Genomic DNA, 24,387 nt, shown 5'->3' on the forward strand with positions numbered 1-24,387 from the left:
TACTCAAATCATAATATATGTTACTATAAAAGATAATTTAACATAATAATTATTAAATATGTTTTAATTAAAATAATAATTTAATAAAATCCTTAATAATCAATATTCTTATATGAATTTACCAAAATCATAATATATGATGCTATAAAATATAATTGGAAATAATTAATATTAAATATATTTTAATTAAAATATATGATTTAATAAAATTTAAAATAATTATAACTAATAAATTTTCTTATATGAATTTGTATAATTTAAAATAATTATTATTAATTATAATTTAATAATAATATATAATTTCATAAAATTCTTGATAATAAATTTTCTTATATGAATTTATATAATTTAAAATAATTAATATTAAATATAATTTAATAATGATATATAATTTCATAAAATTCTTGATAATAAATTTTATTATATGAATTTATATAATTTAAAATATTAATATTAAATATAATTTAATAATGAACGATCAATGGTGTTGGTATTTTTAATCAATAAAAGCCAACATGAACGATGAAAATGAGAATGTGTTAGCTACAAATGCGGTTTAAGAGAATAGTCACTTAAAATATACATGGTTGTAGTAAATACTGAACATGGCTATGCTTAAATAATATTTTTTAATTATTTAAAAATATTTTTAATTAAGAGAATAGTCACTTAAGTAGTTGCCACCGGTTCAAAAGTCGATATATATGTAATATTATTAAAATAATATTTTTTAATTATTTAAAAATATTTTTAATTAATGCGGTGTATATGAATATACACATTTAATTAGTTTTATTTTTAATAAAATTTTTCTAATTTATTCATTCAATTTTAACCACCTTACAATTTATTCATTGTATTATATCTACTGATCCAATTATAATATATTGAATATTTGTTTTTTAATCAAGTTCTTTACTTGATTATATCTAATGTTCCAATTTTAAAAAATTCGATTAAAATTTTCGAACTACATCAACTTAAGAAATTCGATCCCAAATTCAAAATTTTCAATACCAATAAAAATCAACTTACTACATCACCACTTGCAAAATATAACTCTCCAAACATTACTATGGAGTAAACCAAAAAAAAAAACAGAACATATATAGTTCTCGTACATCACCACTCAGACGCAAGTTCATTTTTTGGACAACCGATTCATACATGATAATAAGGGTAAAATAACTTGCATGTGAACATTAGCAATCTAACGTATGCATTCATGATAATATGAAGGTCAGGAAGCATGATTTACAACAGACCAAACACATCCACAACCATATGAAAAAATCAGCATGTATGTGTTTTACTGTGTTTCTCTGTATTTGATTTTGAAGTCTTACAATTTTTCTTTAGTTTAGAAGGTTGGATAAGTTACCAAACCTCTTGAATTGCAACTACAGCTTCAGCTTGCCAACGATTTATGTCTGGAGAAATCGGTAGCTAACAGTCCAATACCTACAAAATTCCACATAAAACATCAATTTACTGGAACAACAGTGACTGTTCAGAATAATAATATATGACTTATGTAACTATTACACAAGTAATGGTTTTACATTTCAATGATGTGTTCAGAATAATGCATATATTGACAACGCTACCATGACTTGAGAACAATTCAGGGACAACATGAAACTGGAAAAAGATCATCAATACAAACTACTACAGCAGCAATAAAATTTTATTGCTTAAGTGGGGGCGGCACAGCAATATGTTGACTCCAATTTCCACATTTCAACACTATTAAGGCCATGTTCTGTTATGCCACTAAAAACCAACAAATCAAACACCCTTTTTCTTTTAGCTTCAGGCTGGTTGGACAAATGAAGGCCATGTTCCTGTTTTTATTGTGGCCATGTTCCTGAGTTGAACAATATGATTAATAGAAACAACCCGAACATCTTCTATTTGATATGAAGGTTACTAACTCAGAAATATATATATATATATATGAAGGTTACTGGGCTAGCTACCATAATTAACACTTGTCTCGTGACAATGAACTTTAAAATATAACATAGGATAGAAGCAAATAAGGCCTTTTCATATGGTTCAAAGGAACTTCATCAATTATATACAGTTACTTTAGAATTTCAGAAGTATTCCATATAAATGCTTTCGATAGAAAAACAACATGATACCTCATCTGCTGCATGGAACTCAGATAAGCTAATTCTTCGTTCCACTAGCTCAATTTTTTCCTTTACAACAAGCTCCATAATCTGCAATCCAAACGGCATGAAAGGTATATCAATGCCAATGATACAATATAAAAGTACAAATGAAATAGTTGAAATTCTCATGACAAAATTGTCTGCTTGAGACCAGGAAGTTTTGATATTTACGAGCCTAAATATAAATTACAGCTCAAATGAATGTTTAAGAAACTTACAGTTGCTCGAGTAATCCCAGGAAGACAATAATCAGCATGAGGGGTTAAAACACGGCCTTTCTTGACCAAGAACTGCAACGTAAAACATAAGAATGTTTCAGTTAGAGATTTTCAACTTTCAAAGCATATGCATTAGAAAAAAAACTTTTCCTTCTATAACCAACTAAATGCATTTGAACATTCCACACCATCAATGTTATCAGTTATCGAGATGAATGGCAAACTACACTATTTTTGCAGTTTTCCATTTTTGGTAAAAACAACGGAAAATAACCAAGAACAAAGATGAAGATTATTGATGCATATCGATACCATACTCAGTCTTAATGTTCCCCAAACCCCCGATTCATATATAGATCTAAGCTATTGGGGGGAAATCCTAGTCTTACAATGTTTGTGGCATTTGTTTCAGATACATAACCATCCTTGTCGAGCATGATTGCATCATTGGCATTCGCATTATTCCCTTCTATCTGCATTGACCACACAAATCATTTTTTTCCCAAGAGATAGTTTAACAAAAATGCATATCTGGCATTAGTCTGAGAAACATAATCTCCACCATAACACAGGAAAATATACAGGTCATACAGGTCATATCATCCATCATGGTTTACACCCTTAACCCAAACAAAACAAAAATAGCCAAACCTAGAGAGAAAGGTCTACTGAAGCTTTCAGGTAAGAAAATCTGAAACTAAATACAGTTGTTATCTTGTGAAATTTGATTAATCAATTGATGATACTGTCAGAAGCATTTAAAGATAGTAAGCCGTCAAATTGAGAACAATACTTGCTCGAATAGCATGAAAGAATGAAAACAACATTCAAATCATAGATCAGATATTAGAACATCATCTACTCTCACCTTTATCGTAAAATCAAATGAAAGTCCTGCATTGGACAATACCTTTGCCAGTATGTTATTAGAACATATTTTTTATGCTCCATGATTAAAGATTTTGTGTGATCATTCATACACAACAATCAGTGTTCATTTATCAGTGGGTTTGTAATTTGTTTACTACTCTTTGTTTAACACAATTTGCATGGCAGATAGGTAAGACCAAAGTTTTCCTTAGAGCTGGTCAGATGGCTGAGTTAGATGCTAATAAAACAAACACGAAAAAAAATTCTAACAAAAAGAAGTAGAAAAAACAATAAAAGAATGTAAAATTAAATAGATAATCAATCTCTGCAAATAGCAAGACAATTTCATAGAACAAACAGAGAGCAATTTACACAACAATCCAAAGTTATTACTCCATTAAAATTCCACAACTTCAAACAAAGATCAATTATAAGTCAAAGTTAATAACATGCAGAACCCAATCCACAATATACGCAGGTTTTCTGCGTGGACAAAACCTTTCGATATTGTTGAAAAAAAACCAAAGAAGCTTACCCAGTAATTAGATATACATTATTGTATTATAGGATTGATGTGCGTTGCTTTGTTTTGCCCTCAGTCCCTCACCAATTATGTTACTATGCTTACCAAAAATTGGGGCAGAAAAAAGAGAATTTTGAGAGAATAAGAAACGGTGAAGAAGAAGAAAACAATCTAAAAAACTAATCCAATCTCAACAAAAAAGATAGATAGAGAGAGCAAATTTGCAAAAATAATAATAATAAAGATTGTATCTTCCTTACTGGATCCAATGGACAGAACACAGTTTCACCGATGGAGAGGAACGGAAAACGTGAGATGGAGGCTGCTTTCTGATCGGTGTTCGAAGTCCAGTTGTGACGCCAAAGAGAGGTAAAAAAGAGAAGGAGAAGACGGCGAGGAGAGTGGAGAAGAAAGGTAGAAGGAAGAAACAGAAGACAGTGGATTTTGGGTAAGACAGAAGCGTGAATCAGGGGGTAAAACAGGGACCAAAACTGAATCCGGACCTAAACTGAGCACAAGGAAGGGATTAGAAATCGGTGGATTTTGCTAATACACCCAACCAAACAATGTATTGAATGGGGCCCACGATTAGGGGTGTAATGGCTATGCCAATACACCCAACCAAACATGCTGTCAGTAATAGAAAGCAACAGATTTTAGGAATAGGGGTGTAATGTAATAAGCCCGTAATAGGGCATTACAGCTAACCAAACGACGGAATAGGTAGGGCCCACGGAATAGGGCTGTAATGGCATACCCATTACAGCGAACCAAACAGCACGTAAGTGTGTTTCTATCGAACTTTACCCATTACAAGACTAATCTTAAATTATTACCAAGTTTCCTTATCATCTAAGGCTCTAATTAGTCTAATAAATTTTCAAGACTAAATCGTAACTTAAACAAATTAGAATACCAATTGAAAAAGACAAAAATTCAAACCCCCAAAACCCACATGGCCATGTCCCCTAGGCCGTGTGTCATTAAATGCCCGTGTTCATGTCGTGAAAAACTTTTTTGGCAGATCGCACACGCCCTCGTGGAAATCCCACATACCCATGTATGATAGCTTCAGTTTCCACACGGATAGGCACATGACTGTGTGAAAACCACTACACCTATTTTTGCGAAAAACTCGTTTTAAAACCTAATTTTGCATATTTTAGTGACTAATAAAACCTGATTTAAGTACAATTAATTAACATATATATACATCTTCAATTGAATTTATGGACATCAATTAAACCTTAATTAAATAGAATTAGGCAATTAATTTCATGCATAACAAACACCGAATAAATCAAATAAGTGGCGTACCTTAGTCGTTAGCAAACCACTCTGTGGAAGCTTAATTTATCAATCGTTAGTAAAAGTTTCATGCTTCACACACCCTGTTATCAAGCAACAAACACTGTAAGTCATTCAATAATTAAACTCAAACATGCCTCAAAGTTATTATAAAACCATTCAAAATAAATGTCCAATGTCCAAAGTCCAATTACAACCAAAATCAACTAATTCCCCGGAGCTCCACAATGCCTGATTACAGTATCTAAAATGCATAATAAAATCTCTACCAAGCCTAAATCTCTTGGAACTTTCTTACTTGACTCCTCGCTCCCCAATCCCAATGATTATCTACAGGATTGTGAAGGTGTGAGCTTTAAAAAGCTTAATGAGTGTTGATAAAAACGACAAGTAAATTAACATCCAATTCATGTTTAATTCAAAACCAATGGATCACCAATTATCAGACAAAATAATGTAACATGTCATTTAAATTTTCCATAAGCATTTTCAATACGACAAATCATTTATTCATGGCATTCAATCATCAATTGATATAACAAAAATCACACATAAATATATTGGCAATCATTACTCATGGTTTAATCGGGAGATCATACATCGGATAAACGGATCTTCGAACTCCAACAAATATCAAATATAATCCACCGAGTTGAGTGGGTCGAAGCACACACTCCCTTAGAGTGCCTCAAATAACTCATTGATTGGAGAATCATGCTCAACACTCCCTTACCTACTCCAAACAAATCAGTCCACCTAGAGCCATATACTCACAATGTCACAAATAAAGATGAGCACCCACAAATCCTATGGCATACCAATTATATCCAATGGATCCACCATGCATGTTGCCAATATATTTAGTTAAGCATAGCATATAAATCAATTATTAATGTGCTCAATTTAACGTGAAAAAAATAATTATGTATAACTTGTAACATAGTCGTTTAGCATCCAATTAAATCAAGCAATTCATTCATCAATTTCCCATATTCAGTTACCAATTGTGACACCAACATATCATGATAAAAAATTTATGTACACAAGCTTAAAATCATCATTAAAATTAATCTAATTAAATAGCAGAACACCACCCAAAAACTCACTTACCATTTTCTTTCAATACCAATTCAATTTTTTGTACATTTAATACCAATATTGCAAAATCAACCATTTATCCATAATTAATTAAGTTTAATCATTAATTAAGGTACTAATTAAACATAATTGAGGGTAAATTTACCAAATCGCCCTTAGAAACACTCACCACACAATTTTATTCTATCACAACAAGTAATCAACTAAGCAATTTCAAGCTTCAATTCTTGTTATCTCGGTCCTCTTTAAGATTCAGAGCTTTAACAGAGGTAAAGTGGATATTACCACCTTTCCAATGCTATAATAAACAAAAATTTTAAATTAATTATACTAATAGAAATTCACTTACAAAGATATATTACCAGATTTGTAAAATCAAGTCAAAAACTCAATTCCTCACAAAATCGATCTCTCTAGCCCTCCTAATCACTTCCAAACATAAATACTAGACCATATACACATATACTAAGTATTAATTTCACATTAAAATCAATTTCACAAAAATCTGAAAAATCGATTCATGAAGATGATGAAACTCTAATTTCTTCAAATTACCTCAATCATGTTCAATCTTGATAATTAAGACCAAAAACCTTTTAATAAATCCATTTTGAGTTGGAATATCCATTGATTTGTGGATTTTCTCTCAAAATTCAAGATCTACCATTAGAGCACCTTAAGCTTTTAAAGAAGATGACATTGATAAAAAATCCTTTAATGTGACAAAATAATTATGTATAACTTGTAACATAGCCATTTAACATCCAATTAAATCAAGCAATTCATTCATCAATTTCCCATATTCAGTTACCAATTATAACACCAACATATCAATATAAAAAAAATTATGTACGCAAGCTTAAAATCATCCTTAAAATTAATCTAATTAAATAGCACAACACCACCCAAAAACTCACTTACCATTTTCTTTCAATAACAATTCAATTTTTTGCACATTTAATACCAATCTTGCAAAATCAACCACTTACCCATAATTAATTAAGTTTAATCATTAATTAAGGTACTAATTAAACATAATTGAGGGTAAATTTACCAAATCACCATTAGAAACACTCATCACACAATTTTATTCTATCACAATAACTGATCGACTAAGCAATTCCAAGCTTCAATTCCAAGCTTCAATTCTGATTATCTCGGTCCTCTTCAAGATTTAGAGCTTCAACAGTGGTAATGTAGACATTACCACAAATCCAATACTTTAATAAACACAAATTTTAATTAATTATACTAATAGAATTTTTCTCACAAAAATTCTTTACTCGATTTGTAACATCAAGTCGAAAACTCAGTTCCTCACAAAATCAGTCTCTCCAACCCTCCTAATCACTTTCAAACATCAATTCTAGACCAAATACACTATACTAAGCATCAATTTCACATTTAAATCAATTTCACAAAAATTCAGAAAATTGATTCATGAAGATGATGAAATTTAGATTTCTCCAAATTACCTCACAAATTATGTTTAATCTTGATAATTAAGACCTAAAACCTTTTAATAGATCCATTTTGAGTTGGAATATTCATTGATTTGTGGATTTTCTCTCAAAATTCAAGATCCACCATTAAAGCACCTTAAGTTTTTGAAGAAGATGACATTGATAAAAAAAATCCTTTAGTTGACTCTCAAATAATGTAAAAATGTTCCTAATCATCATAAAAACAAGGTTAGCGTTGAAGACTACCTTTGATTTGCTCTAAATTCGTTGATTAAAAATCTTGATTTAAGAAGCTTGAGAAATTTCAGAATATTTTTTTGCCAATTTTGAGAATAATTTCGGGTGAATTGAGAGAGTATTTTGAGAAGAAAATTAGTTGGATCTATTATCTAATGATAGATATTTAAAACCATGCAAAGAAAACTAAATTTATAGCTCTCTGGTCTTATGTAAATGGTGTGAAAATTAGGTTATCTGCATTTTGTTTAAAATTGAAACAACCCACCAGAATTTAAAAATTGGGAAATGTGCCTAATGGCCACTCCCACATTTCCCTTACTTTACCAATTGATCATTTCCCTCCAAAATTTGAAATCTTAAGGTTTATTTTCGAAATAAATACTCTAAAATTTTCCTTGTTTTACAGTTAAGCTCAGTTTAATTAATATTTAAATTTAATTTTAATTAACCCCCAATAAAAATTATTTTAAAATTCTTTTTCGACCCAAATTAATTATTTTTACCTACAATTACTTAATTACTTTAAAATTAATTTTCCAAAAATATTTTTGTTTTTTTAGATTATTGTTTAATCGATTTTAGATGAAATTAACCTCCTAAATTAAATTAAAAATCAATAAGAATGGCATAAATTCCTAGTTTCACACTCGAAATCCGAAAAATATACCTAAAACTACTAGACCTAGTTTAGGGATATTACAAATGACCTCGTCATGTGTGTGTTACCCTCATATGACATCGTTGATTCCTTTAAGTTAAATTCATTGACTCAATACAATCCTATTTGATCTCATGGTCGCCATCATGTTTTCTTAATGATTAACATGATCATTGTTAACAAATGACTGTGATAAATTGCTTGGTCGAGAATAAGCAACCCGTGGCCATGTTCCATATTTATCAATCCACACAATGCCAATGAGGGGATATCATTAACTCTTTAATTGAGCTATGAATTCCACTGTTGCTAGTATAACCATGCCATACATAAGTCATGTACCCAACATACTGACTATGAGTTCGATCATCTTTAGAGCATAAGCCTCCACTTATATCAAAGCACATTAGTTGCATACACATGGTCAGTGACTAACTCAAGATTTAGGTAAATCACACTATGAATGTCATAAGTGAATTAATTCACAAACGAATTCAGAATTAATTCATCTTGGGTCTAGTCCAATGTATCATTGTGTTAATGAATACAACTATGTCTCCACCCATGGAGTCAACTTCTCCGATAGCTAAGACTGTCCATCTCCCCAATTGAATCAAATGCTCACATTGGGGACTCATTTAGATTATCTATTGAAGTAAGTTATCTTTCTCACAATGTAACTTTCTTGCAATGCCACTTATCTTTAGTTTGAACTTAGACAATTAATGACTCAATATTTGGTTGTCACAATTTCACTATGCATGCAAAATATGAAAGAAAAAAAATACAAAAGACATAATAGTGAAACGTGAAATTAACATTATTTATTTATTCATCATTCAAATAAATAGAAAATAGTTACATGTTTACTACAATATAGACACGTTTCCCAATAATATATTCCCTGATGGAATAAATTATACTTAAATGAATGACATATGAGATAGTGAAAAGAAGTTCATAATGTTGGTATGCTCGATTAGACAATCTTGAGTTAATAATGATGCAAAATAATTTGATGAAAATTTATATGATTTTATTGAAGAATTATAAGTTATATTTTAATAATTGTCATCAATTCCTAACATTAGCTAAAGTTAGAGGTCAGTTGCATTTTTGGATGATAACCAAATATTATATGAGCTCATGTATCACATGTGTGCAACTTGAAGTTTGCGATATTATTTCATAAAATAATTTGATTGTGCACAATCTCTATAGTATGCAATTTGTGCTAACAACGCTGGTGCATTATATCTCAAGCTTGATTTTCATAGTTTTAGTTAGGATAATATTAAGTTGTCTATGTATATATATGTTATACCTAATGGTGAGCAAAACTATGCCTCCATTTAATTGCTTAACCATTGATATAAGAATTGCTTTACAATAAGCATGTAATTTTATTTGCATCACGCCAATATGTAAGAAATATTTGTCTTGTGAAAATTGACTTTCATTTATAAGCCAATAGATTTCATCTAAAGAATATATGAATGTGTAATAACTATTTCATTTCCACCACAACACTTTAAGATGGGTCCTCAAAGGAGGATAGAAATATATGTGAGATATGAACAAGGATATAAACAACTGGAAAAAGAAATAGATTGAAATGAAAAATCATTATCTCATATTGATCCTCGTATGCAACAATGTGAACTGGAGGTGCAGAGGATAATTCATTTACAAATTTTAGCAAATCAATTGCCATACATACTAATTGATCCAAAAAGAGTGACAAAATCACATATACTAGCTGCAAATGCTCTAATCAGAATTGATGTCCTTAAAGGAAAAACTCTTGTCACTAGTGATTCTAAAGCACATTTGAAGTGTGGTAAACCAGTTGGTTTCAAAGATAAGAACTGTAACACCCCTAGCCTGTATCCGTTGTCGGATTATGGTTACGAGGCATTACCAAACAAAACCTAGTTTATCACGATTATTTATTAAAATTCATGCACAAAATATATTGACCTCTTTACAATAGTTATCAAATTCAAATAGTAACCATTCACTCATTCATATAAGTCAATTTCATACATACATATATATAAAGCGTATAACCAATTAACTCAACGAGCATTATTTATCATATTACAAATACGAACGATGCATCAACTTCATACAACACATGCTTTATAAATCCAACAGCCGAATCATGTGATCAACTATCAAGACATTCGAATTATAAAATTATAAATAGGCTTATTACATTATGTTTTCATATACCAAGTATAAATATATATCGCAACGCTTAATCTAAGTCAAGCTGTCCCAAACGACTTAATAGGCATACATATATTAAACATTTTAAATGGAAATTTCGAACAACAACATTTCCATTCAATTAACTTATTAATGCAACACATATTAAATTTCCAATTACCTTCTTGCTAAATTGTCAATCAATCAAATTCAAGTGCATCATTTATACAATATCCAATTTTACAAAATTCAATACTCAAGTTAATGCCAAATACCTATTCAAAACTTATATCATTAAGCATCTATTCATAAGAGCATGGCTTCTCTAATTACCAACTTCAGTCACACCATATAGATCATTTACCAAACTCAAAATATAACCATTTGAACAACTATAATACCTTAGCCACATTTATACCAAAACATACCAAAATAAGCCATCATTCATGGCTATATCTATACTAAGCAAACATATTCATTTACAAGCTAATTCTCATGACTATATTCACAACCAAAGTACTACAACTAGTCTATACATGCCATATACCATATACCATATATACATGATTCAAATGTACCAACTTAGATGTTCGATAGCGTGATGATATTCCTGACGACTATTGGATCTGAGCTAGCCTTAATTCTCTATAAAATATAAGAAAATAACACAAAGTAAGCTTCATAGCTTAGTAAGCTCGTAAGTGAATAATTCAATACATCACATAAATACAATTCAACTAATTATACATAACATCACCCTATATACTATTACAATAAACCTTTCTCATGTCTTAAAACATGATCAAATACCATTTCATCATCTTTCTTTATTAAATACTTGAATAGGTCCTGTTCGTACCTGTATCGTCTCGTACTAACCTCTTTCTAAATCATCTCATGCATTTACCCGTCGAACCATTCGGAACAAAATTTGGATATTCGAAGATCTCAATCTATAAGTACCTATACCATGGCCCATAGCCAAATCAAGGTATTACTCGCACTCGTAGTGCCGATATCATGGCCCGAAGCCAACACATAACTTAATGACATGTCACTATTATCCTAAACTATTCCTAAGGTTCAACTGGAAAGTTACACTTGTCGATTTCATCGTCGAACACATTCATCGAGTCGTATTCACAATTCAAACAATATCCGTAATCTCTTAATCATAGTTTATGCAATATCAAAGCATTTAACATGTATTTATAATGAAATTGCCACATGCGAACTTACCTCGAGTCGCTTGGATAGAAATTATCGCCTATTCATCAACTTTACGTTTTCCCCGATCCAATTTCGGTATTTGCTTATCTTGATATATATAATATCAATTTAACACATTCAATCTTCTATTCAATTCAATTAAGCTCAATTTCATAATTTTGGCAAATTATACATTTTTCCCTAGACTTTTGACTACTTTTCAATTTAGTCCTTATCACATAAAATGACAAATTTATGCAATTAGACCTAAACCCATGCCTAGCCAAATTTATCACACACTACTAGCAGCCCGTAATTTCTCTTTATTCACACTTTTAACCACAACATTTCACAATTTCTCAATTTAATCCCTAATTGACATTTTTGCCAAAATGAAAAGAAGCAATTGAGGTGGAATTAAAATCTCTTACGAAGAGACAAGTATTTGGACATGTAGTTTGTACACCTGAAGGTGTAAAACCTGTGGGATATAAATGAGTTTTTGTGAGAAAGAGAAATGAAAAAGGAGAAACTATGAGATATAAAGTGCACTTGGTTGCATAAGGATTTTCAAAAATACCTGATATTTATTATGAAGAGACATACTTTCTTGTGGTAAATGTAACTACTTTAGGTTCTTGATTAGATTGGCAATAAGAGAAGGGCTTGATGATGCGCTCCTGGCCGCATAATGTTTCGATACAACTCGACGACCTCAAAATTGGCCTAAGCTCAAGGGGCCCAAGTGTAAAATGAAGCTTAATTTCAGCTCAATGAGCTCAATTCTAGCTTTTTCAAGCTTGTCTAGTTCAACCCAAGCTCATTTAGCTTAACTTCAACACATTTTTAATTTGCTGGAATAAGTATTTAGCTGCTGGAATAAATTACTCATCTTAGTTAATTGAGTTTATCTTAGTTAATTAAGTTGCTGGTAGTTAATTAAGTTGCTGGAATAAATTACTCATATTAGTTAATTAAGTTCATCTTAGTTAATTTAGTTGCTGGAATAATTTATTATTGCATGTGTTTTTAGTTTATTAAATTAAGTTAAGTGTTAAATGTGTTTATTTACAGTTTATTAATTAAACTTATTAAGTCTAATATGTGTTTAAATGTGTTTAATGTGTTTAAATGTGTTTGTTAATAAATGCTTACATGTGACTATTTAGTTGCTTATTAAGTTTAGTGTGTTTAAATGTGTTTGTTAATAAATGTTTGAAGGTGACTATTTAGTTGGAATCAGTTAAGTACAAGGGCTGTTACAAAGTGTTAATTGTGACTATTTAGTTAGAATCAGTTACATACAAGGGGCTATTACATCAATTAAATGAGAGCATTATACATTATTCAAATGTGTTGTTACATTATTTAAAGGAAAGCATTATACATCCTTTAAATTCAACAGCCTATTCTTCTTCTCCATGGTGTCTATTTGGCTATCCAAGGGAGAATTTAAAGCTCTTCCTAAACTCTTTGGCTGCTCAAGAATGAAACCTAAGCATTCAAGATCATTTAATCAGCTGAATTGGAATATTAAAGTTGCTGTTACTTAGGCCTGGAACTTCAAGAGTTTATGTTTAATCATTAAGTTAATTTCAGCTCATTATTAGCTCATTTAAGCTGAATAATTGTGACTTTTTAGCTAGACCTTATTTAGCATTATAAATTCTTGTAATTAGCTCATTGTAAGGCACTTTTGCTGAATTTATGTTAAAATTAAAACTTGTGAGATTTCCAATTCTCCTTGTTCTTTTCGGAACTGAATTGACTTATCAAGTTATCTTGTGGCATCATTCCTTCCTTTGCTAAACTGAACTTTTCACCTTTGGTGTGGTGTTCATTATACCTTTGGTTCCTATCACATTTAATAGTGGGTCAAGGTTCTTTACTAATTTTTTCTAAACCGACATTCACCTAAGAGCTAATTTGAGATTCGGGTCAACAATCTCTACTGTTGGTTCATTCTCTGCCCTTAGCCGATCTTTCCATTCATTGTTAATCCTTCTTCCTTTTAAAACCTTTGTTTGGAGCCTTTCATCTATTCTGTTGAAATGAACTTAGCTTTACTCAAATTCATGATTGGGCACACACATACGACTCGAATCATTTCGTAATGAGTTTGTATTTGATTTACACCTAATGGATGTAGTTAGAACCTATTCATTTGACCCACTTGATAATGACATTTACATGAAACTCCCAGAAGTTTTTAAATTTCCAAAAGCAATTAATTAATGTTCTAGAGAAAATTACTCAATCAAATTAAATAAATCTCTTTATGGATTGTAACTATTTGGGTGGACATGGTATAATCACCTTAGTGAGTACTTATTGAGAGAAGGCTATAAGAATGATCTTATTTCCCAATGCATTTTTATAAAGAGGTTTGACTTAGGATTTTTCATAATTGTTGTGTATATTGATGATTTAACTATCATTGGGACTATTGAAGAGATTTTAGTGACAATGGAGTCTTTAAAAAAAGAATTTGAAATGGAAGACATTAGAAAGACAATATTTTGTCTAAAGTTACAAATTGAGCATCTAAAGAATAGAATCTTTGTGCATCAAACAACATATATAGAAAAAGTGCTAAGAAAATTTTTCATGCATAAAGCACATCCGTTGAGCACTCCAATTGTTGTTAGATCACTTGATGTAAATAAAGGCCCTTTTCGTCCTCGAGAAAATGATGAACATTTTTTTGGTCCTAAAGTACCATATTTAAGTATCCTTGGTGCATTGATGTATCTTGCTAGTCATACACGACATGATATATCATTTTTATCAACTTATTAGCAAGATTTAGCTCTTGTCCAACCTGAAGACATTGGAATGAGGTTAAGCATGTTTTTCGTTATCTTTAAGGTACGAGAGATATGTGTTTGTTCTTCTTTAACCTAACCAAAATGGAATTGGTTGGTTTTGTAGATGCGGGGTACTTATTTGATCCTCACAATGCTCCATCACAAACTGGTTATGTTTTCACATATGGTGGTGCTACAATTTCTTGGTGCTATATGAAACAAACAATTGTTGCTACTTCTTTTAATCATGCTAACATTTTGGCAATCCATGATGATAGTCGTGAACGTGTGTGGCTAAGGTTTGTAATTTATCATATACGAGAAGATTCTGGCTCATGCTCTGAAAAAGAAGTTTCAATAGTCTTATATGAAGATAATACAACTTGCATTGCACAACTTAAAGAATGATATATTAAGGGTGATAAAATAAAACATATCTCACCAAAAGTGTTCTTCATTCATGATCTACAAAAGAATGGAGATATAAATGTTCAACATATTCGTTCAAGTGAGAATTTGACAAATCTTTTTACTAAGACACTCTGTGCTGCTACATTTGAGAAGTTAATTTTCAGCATTGGATTGTGTCGTTTCAAAGATCTGAAGTGATGCTTAAATGAGGAGGAGTATATTCGCATTACATTTTTCTTTTAAGATTGTGACATATTGTGTATTAAAAGATTATGTACTCTTTTTTCCTTCACTAGATTTTTGTCCCATAAGGTTTTTTCCTAATTAGGCTTTGAATGAGGCATATCTTTTATAGGATGAACATCCAAGGGGGAGTTTTATGAATGTTGTTAAGTGGATTTCATTATAATCAACCTTTCACCTTTCATCTCCTTGTAACTCATTTTCTATTTATGTGTTAGAAAATAAGGAGCCAATCTCCTTATATATATAGGGGTATACTACTTGTAATAATGATGAAAAAGTAGAGAAAGACAATAGAAACCCCTCTTTATTCTATTCTATTCTATTTGTGTTATTTGCATTATTATTATTTTATAACAAAAATAACTTTTTATTTTTAAACTAATAGGATACAAATACTAAATCAATCTACAAATAATTCTATAAATCAATTTATTAAAAAAATAAAGTTATTATTATTTAAAATAACTTTTTATTTTTTAAATAATAGGATACAAATACTAAATCGATCTACAAATAATTCTATAAATCAATTTATTAAAAATAATAGAGTTATTATTATTTAAAATAATAATTATTTAACTAAAATAAAAAAAATTAATAATATATTGAATAAGTTTAACAATTATTTAAAGGCTTTTTAATATATCAGTATATTACGTAAATGATATTTCGTTAAAATTGAATTATTGTAATAATTTAGATAAAATAATATATAAATTACGATAGACAAAATTAACTTAAGAAAACAATTAAAACCAAAATACTCAACTCTATTTTGGTGCCACCTGTATTGGTCGGAACACTCTGTTTGGATGGTAAACAAATTTCTGTGTGCACCAATTAATTTAAATTATTTTTGTGATAATACTAGTAAAATTTTAAAAAGTTACAACAATTAATGAAATTTTAAGGGCAGGGATTTCTATTCGGTGATATCCAATATTTTATTAAAAGAGTAGAAATATGTGATAGAAACGTTTGTTTTTCTCTTTATTAGGAAAATTTAGATAATAAGGTCCCAGAAAATTAGAGGTACTATCACACTTTCTATTCGTTTTTGTAATATTATTAAACTTTTGTAGAGGTACCCCTTCAACCAATAAAAACAAAGTTTTAATTTAATCTGAATTACATATTTATTTTGATGCAATAATTGAAAAATAATGTAAAACGTAAAACATATAAATTTAATAATTTATTACATCACATCCTTTATTTCCATTATATATTTTTTTCTGAAGACGCAGGACGCAATTTTTAACATTATCATAAGTACCAATTACATGTTTTCTTTTTCTATATTATTATTACAGTACAATCATTAATATTTGATGTGAAGTGTAAACCACTCTGATAACAGTCCCATGAATTGAAAAAGGCATACGGATAAACAAGTAGGTTTGGTGCTTACTACAAATATGTTTTCTTATTATTAAAAAGGGTTAATGACATTAATTAAACGATTAAAAGCAATCTTGTCAAGTGCACTAATTCAATCAAAATGCGTATCTTGATCATTTTTAAAATTATGATCATTTTATTAATAAATTATTCATTTATTGACAAACGTTTTTTCTTTTGAAAATTTCAAGTCAAATTGTTGGGATCGACTCGTATAAATAACCATCGAACATAAATTTTACACGAAAAATCTCTCCGAAGAGAATAAAAACCTCTGAGAAAAAAATTCACTAAAAACGACAACAACTAAAAGGGGAGTATAAGATGGAGAAATAAACAAACCCAAACCTGATATAATACAAAATTTCCTCAAATTTCCCACCAACTCTCTTACTTTCTAGGGTTGCTAAAAGGCCTATTTATAGGTTGAAATTTGTGTGAAAATATAACTAAAATATCCCTAAAATAATCAGAGTTAGATTGGGAAAAGATAACAAAGTTTAACTAGGAAAAAAAAACGTGGTTGAGTAGGGAACACGTCGCCACGTCGTGATGTCGTGTTTGGCTGGTTGGGACGCCATGCATCGTATCGTCGAGATGACGGTTCTTCTCGTCAGGAGGCCGACTCTTCGTTGTCACGACATCAACTCTGTATCATTCGAAATGCGAGGCACACTCCACTAATCTCCATATAGACTCGTATTTTTGAAATGCCTTCTTTGTCGAGCCCCATTAGGAGCCTAACTCGATTATTGTCAAATAGTTACCAAGTCTAAGCAATGCTTGAACTTGGAAATTGGAAGACTTTTTGTCATAATGTCTGTTGGGTTGTTTTCTTTGCTAATTTTATGAATCTAAACATCTCCTTAAGCGATCAACTCTCAAAGAAAGTGGTAGTGGATATCTATATGCTTTGTTTTTTCATGATGCATCTAATCTTTCGTGAGATTATTACCATATACAATAGTCTTGTCATTTTTATCAATCAGCTCCCCAAATAGACCTCTAAAGTAAATGAGCTCTTTCACAGCCTCTATGATAGCCATATATTTCGCCTCTGTAGTTGATAATGCCACAGTGGCCTGAAGGGTGACATTCCAGCTAATTGTACAATTACTGAAAGTGAACAGATAACCTATGAGAGATCTTCTTTTGTCTAAGTCTTTGGCATAATCTGAGTCAACATAGTCGACTAAACCTTCTAAACATCTTCTGAATCCTAAACAAGTGTTGGATGTCTCCTTCAAATATATGAGAATCCACTTAACAACTTGCCAGTGTAATTTGTTGAGTTTGGCCATATATCTACTTACTACACAAACATCATGTGAAATATTGGGACGAGTGTATACCATTGTATACATTAAACTTCTAACTGCACTAGAATAAAGAACCGATGACATGTACATGAATCTAAAGCCAAAAGTCTGAAGTGTGTAACTAAAAGGGTACTAACTAGTTTAGAATCTTGCATTCCAAACTACTTGAGAATCCTTTTGATGTATCTCTGTTGTGATAGAAATAACTTCCCAGAGTGTTTTATCTCTCGAAATTTCCATCCTTAAAATTTTCTTTGCTGCACCAAGATCCTTTATCTTGAACTTAGATTTAAGCATGGTTTTAAGTTGATTTATTTATGATGGATCCTTAGTCATAATTAACATATCATCAACATAAATCACCAAGTAAATGAATGACCCATCATCAGGATGTTGTAGATACACACAGCTATCGTACTTCCTCTAAATGAAACGATACTTAACATGAAAGAATCGAACTTCTCGTACCTCTAACAAGGGGACTGCTTCAAGCCAAATAAAGATTTTTGTAGTAGGCAAACATGGTCTTCCTTGCCTTCGATTCTAAGGCCTTCAGGTTGTTACATGTAAATGTTCTCCTTTAGGTTGCCAAGAAGGAATGCAATTTTCACATCTAACTACTCTAATTCAAGATTGTGTAATGCACCAAGAGCTAACAGTGCCTGAATGGATGTATTTTTCACAATTAGAGAGAAAACATCATGAAAATCGACTCCCTCCACTTGAATATAACCAGTTGCAACCAACCTCGCCTTATATTTCATGTAATCTCAACCCAATCCTTACTTCTTTTTGAACACTCACTTGCAACCAATTATTTTCTTTCTAGTGAGTGGTTTAACAAGTTGCCACGTCTCGTTCTTTTGAAGAGACTCCATTTCTTCTTCTATAGTGACAAGCCACTTACTGGAATTAGAAGCCCAAACTACCTCTGAATTATTTGTAGCGTCAGCTGAGTCGATGCTTTTCACAGTATTTTTGTGATAGTTTGATCTCTCGCCTTGATCTGTCTCAGGCTAACTTATAATCTTGAATGGTCTCTGATTGGGATGGAGTGGCTTTAGAAAACTTCTATTGCATCGAAAAGACATCGGTTTCATGATTTTACGTGATATCGTGATGTGGCGAATCTCTTTGTTAATACGTTGCCCCTATTCGTTGTGAAGTTGTGTCATCGTGACATCATTCTCTATTTTCATTTTTGGCTCCACCTTACTTGAAACACTTGGCTTTTCGGTGTTGTTTTGACTCGATAACCCCCTCTTTCACAGAATCATTGATGTTTCATCAAATGTAACATATTTATTGACGATGATCTTACTCATTTTTGGTACAACTTATAGCCTTTTATCTTGGCCACAAAACCCAGAAAAATACACTTCACCGCCATTGGTTCAAGCATTTCTTGATTGACTCGAGCATAAGCAGGACAACCAAATAATCTAAGGTTAAATTAATTAGAAGGATTACATGACCAAATCTCTTCAGGAACCCTTTAATCTAATGCTCATTGTGGAGACTAGTTCACCAAATAGCTTGTTAGATTAACTGTTTTGGCCCAAAACTCCTTTTCAAAACCTATGTTGGAAAGCGTGCATCAAACTTTCATAAGTAATGTTCTGTTCATTCGTTTGACAACACCATTCTGCTATGGGGTACCAACAACTGTAAGATGTCTTTCAATTCCTTTAAATTTATAGAAATCATTAAATTCAGTTGAACAAAACTCGAGCCCATTATTCGTTCTCAATCGCTTTACGGACTTCCCAATACATTTCTCTATAGGGTCTTCCATTGCTTAAAGATCCAAAAGACTGAACTCTTGTGCTTCAGAAAGTATACCTAAAATTTTCTGGAGTGATCATCAATAAAAGCTAGAAGATATCTGCTACCTCATTTGGAGACAACTAGAGTCGGACCCTAGAAATTGAAATGAATGTAGTTAAGGGTCCCTTTAGTCATATGCACTTCGAAATTGAAGCTAACTCGAGTCTACTTCCCATAAATGCAATGCTCGCAGAAATCTAACTTTCCAACTTTGGTGCCTGTAAGAAGACTTTGTAATAGCCCATTTTTAATAAAATTGGAACAGTGGTTTTGGGACCATAAATTCAAAAACTAAATTACTATTTTAGTATTATTTTAATGTTTATGGGATGTTAGTACAGTCGTATTAAAATTTTGTTAAGAAATTTTGATGTTTGCATGATTAATTAAATGAAAAGGACTAAATCGTAAAAGGTGCGAAAGTGGAGTTTTATTTGTTAAAAGGGCCAAATGAAAATAAAAATTTAAAGTGACTGGACTTAGATGATAATTAGACCATTTCTATAGTTAGTGGATATTCATGACAAGGTTTTACTTTACATTTTAATAAGTAATAAGGCTAAAATAGTAAATTAATAATTAAATTGAAAATAAACAAAAGAAAAGATGAACATATTCTTCCTCATTTCTTACTGGACACCGAAAATCACTATTAAAGAGGGGTTAGGACATTCGGCCAAGCTCTCCCATTGCATGTAAGTGATTTTTAGCTCGTTTTTAATATTTTTATGTTTTTAAAGTTGTTTTAGCTTAACCTGGCTAGCCCGAGGATCAATTTGTAAAATTGTTAAAGATTGAGGGTTAAAATGTTTTAGCTTAACCGTGTGTCCCTAGTTCGAATGTTACACGACCTAATACATGGGCATGTGTCTCAGCTAAATGAGGCACACGACCTGGCCTTACATCCGTGTGACCCCTGTAGTTATACTTTTCTAACTTTTTCTTAGACTTTCCAAATGTTTCCAATTTAGTCCCGAATTGTTTCTAAGGTGATTCTAGGGCCTCGGGGGCTTGATTTAGGAACAATATATGTGAATGAATGTTTTATAATAGGTTTTAGATGATGTATGAAATGTATGTTTAATGCTCCATTTATATGGTAATGCTTCGTAACCCTATTCCGGCGACGAATACAGGTTAGGGGGTGTTACAGACCTCTTTTGCTCAAAATGGTCATACCTTTTTCACTTATATGATCGAGTAACATGTGCCACAATTAGGTTGATTTAGAGTTTAAAAAGAGCAGATTTTGTCATGTCGTCACGACGTCAGGAGAGTCCTCGTCGTGACGTAGTGACGGTTTTGCCTCTACTTCCATAATTGTTGTCAAACTAGTCACCGTTAAACCTTTCAGAATGTATAGGCTGCTGACTTTTTTCCTTTCATCAATACAAGAGCTCCACGAGATACCTTTAATTTGTTTGACTCAATGACGATCTTTTAACCATTTGAGCCTAGAATACCCAAAGAGACGAGATTCTTTTTTAAATCAAGTACATGCTTGACATCTGACAGTGTTCTGGTTATCTCGTCATGCATCCTAATCTGAATGGTACCAATGCCAATTATTTTGTAGGGTGAGTTATTTCCCATAAGCACAACTCAACCTTCAACCGAACTGTATGTGGAGAACCAATCCTTATTGGGACATATATAGTAGGAACACACTGAATCGGATATCCACTTGGATGTGAACTTAGTGTTAGAGTATGCCCAAATACCAATCATAAGATGATTGTAATCACATACTTGTTTTACCTTGTTTGTTAATACAAGACATTGCCATTTTATTTCAGTTTCTTTTTCTATTTGTGTAAATAAATTGATTAATAATAAAGTCCTAAGAATAATATGATTATTTTTAAGAGGTCATAGGTCAATTATTATTGTGGGCTTCGACAATAATAATGAATTGAGACTAATGTGTAGTTGATTGATGACAAAGTGTTATCATTGACATAGGGATGTCAAAACCAATACATGAGTATGTGTTAGAGAACAACATATTGAACTGACCCATTGTGTGTAATACCCCGGAAATTGCTATAGTAAGAAAGTGAGATAATATCCTTGATATGGTAAAATAAAGAAATAAAGGGATAAAAAGGGTAATATTGAATTATGTCAACATTGGGAAGTACATTATGACATATTAATTTAAGAAAGGATTAAATTGAAAAAGTGAGAAAAGTTTTGTTGCCCAAGAGTAAATACTCAAAATTTGAGGGGTTAAAGTGTAAATACAAAAAATTTGAATGACCAATAGTGTAAATATTTTAAGGGTGGAATAATCTAAAAACTAAGGAAAATGGATAAATTAGGACCAAATTGAAAAGGTGAAGAACTTTGAGGGGTTAAATTGCAATTTTACCAAATTAAGTGATGACTCAAGGATGGAATTTCAAAAGATTATAAAGGGAAAAATGGTCAAATAGAGAGAGAGAATTCCAGAAGGTAATGATGATGTTTGTGATATTTTAAATTAATTAATTAGATAAATGTTATTTAATTAATATTTTATTAAGATTTTTAGTATTATTTTATTATTAAATGATTAATATAAAAGGGAGGAAAAGATGATGAAAAAATCATCATCTTTCCAGGCAACCAACGTTAGAAGAGAAGAGAAGAAAGAAAGTTTTGCTTTCTTTACAATTTGGTCCTTTCACAAGAAATTCACTATTTTCACCTAGAAATCAAAAGAATTTCCATAGGTTCCAAGAGAAAAATAATGAGGAGACAATGGGAAGCTAGAGTGTAAGTTAGATTCAAGAAATAGAAGCTGGAGGAGAGAGAAAATCAAGTTAAAGTTTGAAATCAATAGCACAAGGTAAGAACATCAAGATTTCAATAGATTTTTAAGTTTGTTATTGTTGAAAAAGCATGGAAATGATGTTGTAGTAGAGTTTTCTTAAATAAAGTCTTATATTCTTCATATATTAGTAAAGGGAAATAAGTGAAAATGATGGGAAATATTATAGAGAAAGGGAATTAGGGAGTTATAAACTTAGTAATCAACATCTTGCACTAAAACAGTTTTGGACAATAGCAGTAGGTTAAATTTGAAAAATCACCATAAATTGTGGAAATCGAATTATAGTATGAAAAAAGTTATGGAATTAAAGCTTATTAAGTCTATTTTCTCATATAAGAAATGGTGTAAGTAATGGAATTGTAAATCATGAGATATAATAAATTTTGTGAGACAAGATCAGAATGAATTTGGGTTCCCCTGTTTTGATTTTGGAAAATCATAAAAAATTGAATAAAAATTATTAGAGGCTTAAATTTGTATGTTTAAAATCATGAATGAGTCTATTTTCAATATAAGCAAACGGAAACATCATCCAAATTCTGTACAAGGAGATAATTAATTTTTTGTGAAGAGGGGTTGGAACTATCAAATAGTGAAATTGGGGAAATTTAAAGAATAAACTGTACTTATTGGCTAAACCAAAATTTTGTAAAATCTTATGGTAAGAAAATATGTGAGTCTAGTTTCATAGGAATTTATCGGATATTAATTCAGAATTCCGTAGCTCAAGATATAAATAATTTAGTGACTATGACTCAAGTGGACAGCTTTGAATTAATATATAAATAAATGGTGGAATTATAGATAATGTTATATATAAGCATATTATATATTAAGGATGTGGAATGGAGAGGAGGAGGAGGAAAATAAATGATTATTTAACTAGCATTAGTTCTCATTAAAAATGACCAATTTGCATGTTTTAGGTTCAAGGACTAAATTGAATAAAAGTAATATTTTAAGGGTAAATTGGTAAAAGTGTCAAAAAGTGACCAAATTGCATGAAATGAATTGTTTTATTATTTAAATGAATAAATTGAATGAAATATTAATTTATATCAAGATTGGGTGGAAATTTAAGGAAAATAGAAAATTACCAAAATGTCCCTGAATTTTGGTATTTCTGCAATTTAGCCTGGTAAGTTCGTGTAACTTGAATTATATTCATAGATGATTGAAATATATATATATTGGATTTAGAAATTGATTTGAATTGTGAACATGAGAAATTGTGAATTGAATGAAATGGAAATGAAGCTTTGAATTACATGAGTAAATATCAGGTCTCGTAGGCCCTATTTGTTATGAATATAATATTTCGAGGATATGTTGTAAAGAATTATAAAAGCACGTTAGTAATTTAAAAGTTTTAATTTGAATGAAATTTTGTAACTCGGTTTAATACGTATGCAAATGTATGTCTTCTAGTAATGCCTCGTACCCTATTCCGGCGTCGAATACGGGTAAGGGGTGTTACAATGTGACATCGCCAGATTCGGTCATAACGTTTAAACCGGGTTTGGGGTGTTACACTGTGAGTATGTTTCTTGGATTATTATGTATGTATACGATTCTCTGACTTG

The 24,387-nt window shown here is 30.9% G+C and overlaps 1 protein-coding gene across 2 annotated transcripts; it reads right to left on the bottom strand.

Moving 5' to 3' along the window:
* Nucleotides 1-1,202: 1,202 nt before the first annotated feature.
* On the bottom strand, nucleotides 1,203-3,873 carry LOC107956813 (branched-chain-amino-acid aminotransferase-like protein 2). 2 transcript variants are annotated; one of them, XR_005916335.1, is made up of 5 exons: nucleotides 3,804-3,867; nucleotides 2,788-2,871; nucleotides 2,399-2,470; nucleotides 2,148-2,228; nucleotides 1,203-1,461 (listed from the first exon to the last, which is right to left on the bottom strand). XR_005916335.1 is itself a non-coding variant. In XM_016892319.2 (5 exons), exons 2-5 carry the CDS (start codon nucleotides 2,833-2,835, stop codon nucleotides 1,695-1,697), a joined length of 351 nt encoding a protein of 116 aa, XP_016747808.2. In that variant the 5' UTR covers nucleotides 2,836-2,871; nucleotides 3,804-3,873; the 3' UTR covers nucleotides 1,508-1,694. The 2 variants fall into 2 exon arrangements, 1 of the variants encoding a protein (XP_016747808.2); XM_016892319.2 differs by lacking the exon at nucleotides 1,203-1,461 and adding an exon at nucleotides 1,508-1,844 and having other exon boundaries at nucleotides 3,804-3,873.
* Nucleotides 3,874-24,387: the final 20,514 nt, after the last annotated feature.

The sequence above is a fragment of the Gossypium hirsutum genome, chromosome D07 (genome assembly GCF_007990345.1).
Source record: "Gossypium hirsutum isolate 1008001.06 chromosome D07, Gossypium_hirsutum_v2.1, whole genome shotgun sequence".
Lineage (NCBI taxonomy): Eukaryota > Viridiplantae > Streptophyta > Magnoliopsida > Malvales > Malvaceae > Gossypium > Gossypium hirsutum.

What these genes read in the sequence shown, in the direction of transcription:
- LOC107956813 (XM_016892319.2), bottom strand. Translation starts at nt 2,835, where the DNA reads ATGCTCGACAAGGATGGTTATGTATCTGAAACAAATGCCACAAACATT. An exon ending in AAACAAATGCCACAAACATT is followed by an intron (nt 2,471 to 2,787) that starts GTAAGACTAGGA and finishes TTTACGTTGCAG; the next exon opens with TTCTTGGTCAAGAAAGGCCG. An exon ending in CTGGGATTACTCGAGCAACT is followed by an intron (nt 2,229 to 2,398) that starts GTAAGTTTCTTA and finishes TTTGGATTGCAG; the next exon opens with ATTATGGAGCTTGTTGTAAA.